At 42.5% G+C, this 4,407-nt stretch overlaps 1 protein-coding gene across 1 annotated transcript; it reads left to right on the forward strand.

Annotated features, from left to right (window-relative positions):
• Nucleotides 1–3,127: 3,127 nt before the first annotated feature.
• LOC124017103 (trace amine-associated receptor 13c-like) lies at nt 3,128–4,087 on the forward strand. The gene has a single exon (XM_046332496.1). It carries the CDS (start codon nt 3,128–3,130, stop codon nt 4,085–4,087), a length of 960 nt encoding a protein of 319 aa, XP_046188452.1.
• The last annotated feature ends 320 nt before the right edge of the window (nt 4,088–4,407 follow it).

A 4,407-nucleotide genomic window follows, 5' to 3' on the forward strand; every position in this document is an offset into this window, starting at 1 on the left:
CAATAGGGGGAGAAGGGCCTTGATCAGGGAGGTGACTAAGAACTTGATGGTCACTCTGAGAGAGCTCCAGTTCCTCTGTGGAGATGGGAGAACCTTCCCGAAGGACAACCATCTCTGCAGCACTCCAACAATCAGGTATTTATTGTAGAGTGGCCAGACGGAAGCAACACCTCAATAAAATGACAGCCTTGGAGTTTGCCAAAAGGCACCTTAAGTACTCTTACACCACAAGAAACAAGATTCTTTGGTCTGATGATACCAAGATTGAACTCTTTGCTCTGAACGCCAAGTGTCACGTTTTGAGGAAACCTGGCACCGTCCCTATGGTGAAGCATGTTGGTGGAGGAATCATACTGTGGGGATGTTTTTCAGTGGCAAGGACTGGGAGTGTAATGCTCCGGGTGTCGTGGGTGTGGAGTCAAATGCAGGAGACAGAGGTCAATGCTGTGCGTCTTTTAATAGCACAAACGCAACACAGGGTGCTCACAAAAGTTACGTTCCCAACACCAGGGAATCAAAAAATACAATGGAAAAAATCACGACCAGGCACTAACACGTACCTCTACAACAGAGCCGAAGGTTACATTGAAATAATCCCGCACAACAACCAGGCGGACCGGCTGTCTAATAAAGACAAACTAATTAACATTAACAGGTGCTACCACTAAACATACAAGGAGGGGGAGGAAAAAACCATCAGTAGCAGCTAATAGGCCGGTGACGACGACCGCCGAACTCCACCCTCCCGGGAAGGGGAAACACCCCCGGTCGGACTCGTGACAGGGAGACTAGTCAGGACTGAGGGAAGGATGAATGTAGCAAATTAAAGAGAGATCTTTGATTAAACCTGCTCCAGAGCGCTCAGGATATCAGACTGGGGCGATAGTTCATCTAACATCAGGACAATGACCCTAAGCACATAGCCAAGACAACTCAAGAGTGGCTTCGGGACAGGTCCCTGAATGTTCTTAACTTGCTCCGCCAGAGCTCGGGCTTAATGTAACGGCGTTCGTCTGTTGAAAGAAGAGAGTCGGACCGAAATGCTGCGTGTTCGTTACTCATGACTTTAATGAATGAAAACGCGGTACATGAAATAACTGAAACTAAATACAAAAATAACAGAACGGAACTTAAAACTAATTACAGCCTAATCTGGTGACTACAACACAGAGACAGGTACAATCACCCACAAAATACAAAGCGAAACTCAGGCTGCCTGAATACGGTTCCCAATCAGAGACAACAATAAGCACCTGACTCTGATTGAGAATCGCCTCAGGCAGCCAAGCCTAACAACACCCCTAATCAGCCGCGATCCCAAATAATACAAACCCCAATGCGAAAACAACATATAAACCCATGTCACACCCTGGCCTACCCAAACATATAACAAAAACACAAAATACAATGACCAAGGCGTGACACTTAAAGCCGATAGAACATCTATGGAGAATCCTGAAAGAAGCTAAGCAGCGGCGCTGCCCATTCAACCTGAATGAGCTTGGGAGGATCTTCAGAGCAAAATGGGATAAACACCCCTAATACAGGTGTGCCAAGCATGTAGCGTCATACCCTGTAATCGCTGCCAAAGGAGCTTCAACAAGGTACTGAGTAACGGGTCTGAATACTTGTGTTGGGGGCATAGGGTCAGTCTGTTATATCTGGAGTATTTATCCTGTCTGGTGTCCTGTGTGAATTTAAGTATGCTCTCTCTAATTCTCTCTTTCTCTCTTTATTTCCTTCTCTCTCTCAGAGGACCTGAGCCATATAACCATGCCTCAGGACTACCTTGCACGTTGACTCCTTGCTGTCCCCAGTCCACCTGTCGTGCTGCTGCTCCAGTTTCAACTGTTCTGCCTGCGGCTATGGAACCCTGACCTGTTGACTGGACGTGCTACCTGTCCCAGACCTGCTGTTTTCAACTCTCTAGAAACAGCAGGAGCGGTAGAGATACTCTCGATGATCGGCTATGAAAAGCCAACTGATATTTACTCCTGAGGTGCTGACTTGCTGCACCCTCGACAACTACAGTGATTATTATTATTTGACCATGCTGGTCATTTATGAACATTTGAACATCTTGGCCATGTACTGTTATAATCTCTACCCTGCACAGCCAGAAGAGGACTGGCCACCCCTCATAGCCTGGTTCCTCTCTAGGTTTCTTCCTATGTTTTGGCATTTCTAGGGAGTTTTTCCTAGCCACCATGCTTCTACACCTGCATTGCTTGCTGTTTGGGGTTTTAGGCTGGGTTTCTGTACAGCACTTTGTGGCATCAGCTGATGTAAGAAGGGCTTTATAAATAAATACATTTGATGTGAACAAACAAGATGAACTGGCACAGACAGACAGGAAACACAGGTATAAATACACAGAGGATAATGAGGAAGAAGGGAGACACCTGGAGGGGGGTGGACACAATCACAAAGACAGATGAAACAGATCAGGGTGTGACACAAACAGGCAAAATGTCAGTATAGAGACAAAGTGGAGTCGCAATTCAGCGGCTCAGACATGTGATGTATTAATAATTCAGTTCAGATCAACATTTTTATGGTCTATGGAATGCCACTATTTTGATTGCATTTGCTATTAGCATGTACACCATAAACTTATACTATCTCATCAACTCCCCTACTGTCAACTTTCCTACACACTGACCAGCTGACATGTGGTGGGCCATCATGTGTCCTGAGGTTGTGGCTTATGGTCCAAAATGAGCTCTGACATCGCCCAAAACATTTAGTCTTACACAGTTTCCAATGTAAAATACCCTTTGAATGACCAAAACATCACCCATGCTATATTTTCCACATTAAAATGCTCAGTTAAGTAAATGTACCTTTTCTATCATATTTGACTATCAGTAAGGCTGAAGGACAGGCTTGGTGGGCACAGCAACATCCAATCCTGTCATACATGACATCATGTTTTCACAAATTATTTGTTTATCTAACCGTTTGTTAGTGTGTGTATGTGTATGTGCACAGAGAGGCTCCTGGGAGGGGAGTGTCAGTAGCTCAGGGATAAATAGAGAGGCAGAGCTCAGAGTTAGTCAAAAGGCGGACCTGAGAAGGTCACACACAGGACCAAGCAGGAGCAGCAGGACCTCAGCATTTGTTACAAATGGAGAAATATGAAGATGTTCAGTACTGTTTTCAAGACGGAAACTCGTCATGCAGAAAGGCTTTGCTATCGACATCTATCTACATAACACTGTACATCTTCTTCTCATTGATTTCAGCAGTTACAGTATTTTTGAACCTACTGGTGATCATGTCCATCTCTCACTTCAAGCAGCTCCACACTCCAACCAACCTGCTCATCCTCTCTTTGGCTGTGTCAGATCTCCTGGTGGGACTGATTGTGATACCAGTAGTGACTGTAGCATTAATGGAATCATGCTGGGGTTTTGGAGAATATTTCTGTGTGTTTCAGATCTACATTACTTTTTTATGTACTTCTTTATCTCTGGGTAATTTGGTCTTGATATCTATTGACCGCTATGTTGCTGTGTGTGATCCCTTATTGTACCACTCTAAAATAACAGTAACAAGAATGATGTGTTGTATATCCATTACCTGGTGTTGTTGTATCATATACCGAGCTGCTATTATAAAAAACTTTGTCAATGTACTGGTACCCAGTAGGTGTTTGAAAGAATGTTTTATTGTTGAAGGAATAACCTGGGGTAATATAATTGATGTTGTAATTACAATGGTTGTCCCGTGCTCTATTATTATAACACTTTATATGAAAATCTTTGTGGTGGCCAGATCACAGGACAGAAAGGTATTTTCAAAAGAGGCTGCCAATGTGTCTGGTGTCAAAACTGTACGGGCAAATAAGTCTGAGAGAAAAGCAACAAAAACTCTGTCTATTGTTATTGTCAACTATTTCATTTGTTGGATTCCATTTCTATTTGTTTTCTTTTTTACTTTTGTAATTGACAATTTATTCTCAGTTATCATCGGCTTTCTGCCACTTTTTAATTCCTTAATTAATCCAATAATTTATGCTTTCTTTTATCCATGGTTCAAAGTGACAGCTAAACATATTTTAACTCTGAAGATAAGGCGTTCATAGTTCCTATGTTTTTATTCCCCAGTTTGATTAACAGGTTTAATAATATAGTTTTGTAAGACCATTGTTGTAATTGCTTCTTTCATGTAACAATAGACTGATATGACTCATCAGATACATGTTGTTGGAGTTGATTCAGAATCATTTGTATGGATTGGAATGGAATGACTTGGAGAAGGCAACGGAAGGATTAAAGTCTGGTGTTGTTCCATGTTATTTAATGATCAACAGTATGTTACTATTCTAAAAGTACATTTTGAGAACTTCATGAGTCATTTTGTAGGTTTAACATTTCCCTCTAGTGGCTCAATTGGGACACAATG

The sequence above is a fragment of the Oncorhynchus gorbuscha genome, unplaced genomic scaffold (assembly GCF_021184085.1).
Source record: "Oncorhynchus gorbuscha isolate QuinsamMale2020 ecotype Even-year unplaced genomic scaffold, OgorEven_v1.0 Un_scaffold_1549, whole genome shotgun sequence".
In the NCBI taxonomy this organism is placed as follows: Eukaryota; Metazoa; Chordata; class Actinopteri; order Salmoniformes; family Salmonidae; genus Oncorhynchus; species Oncorhynchus gorbuscha.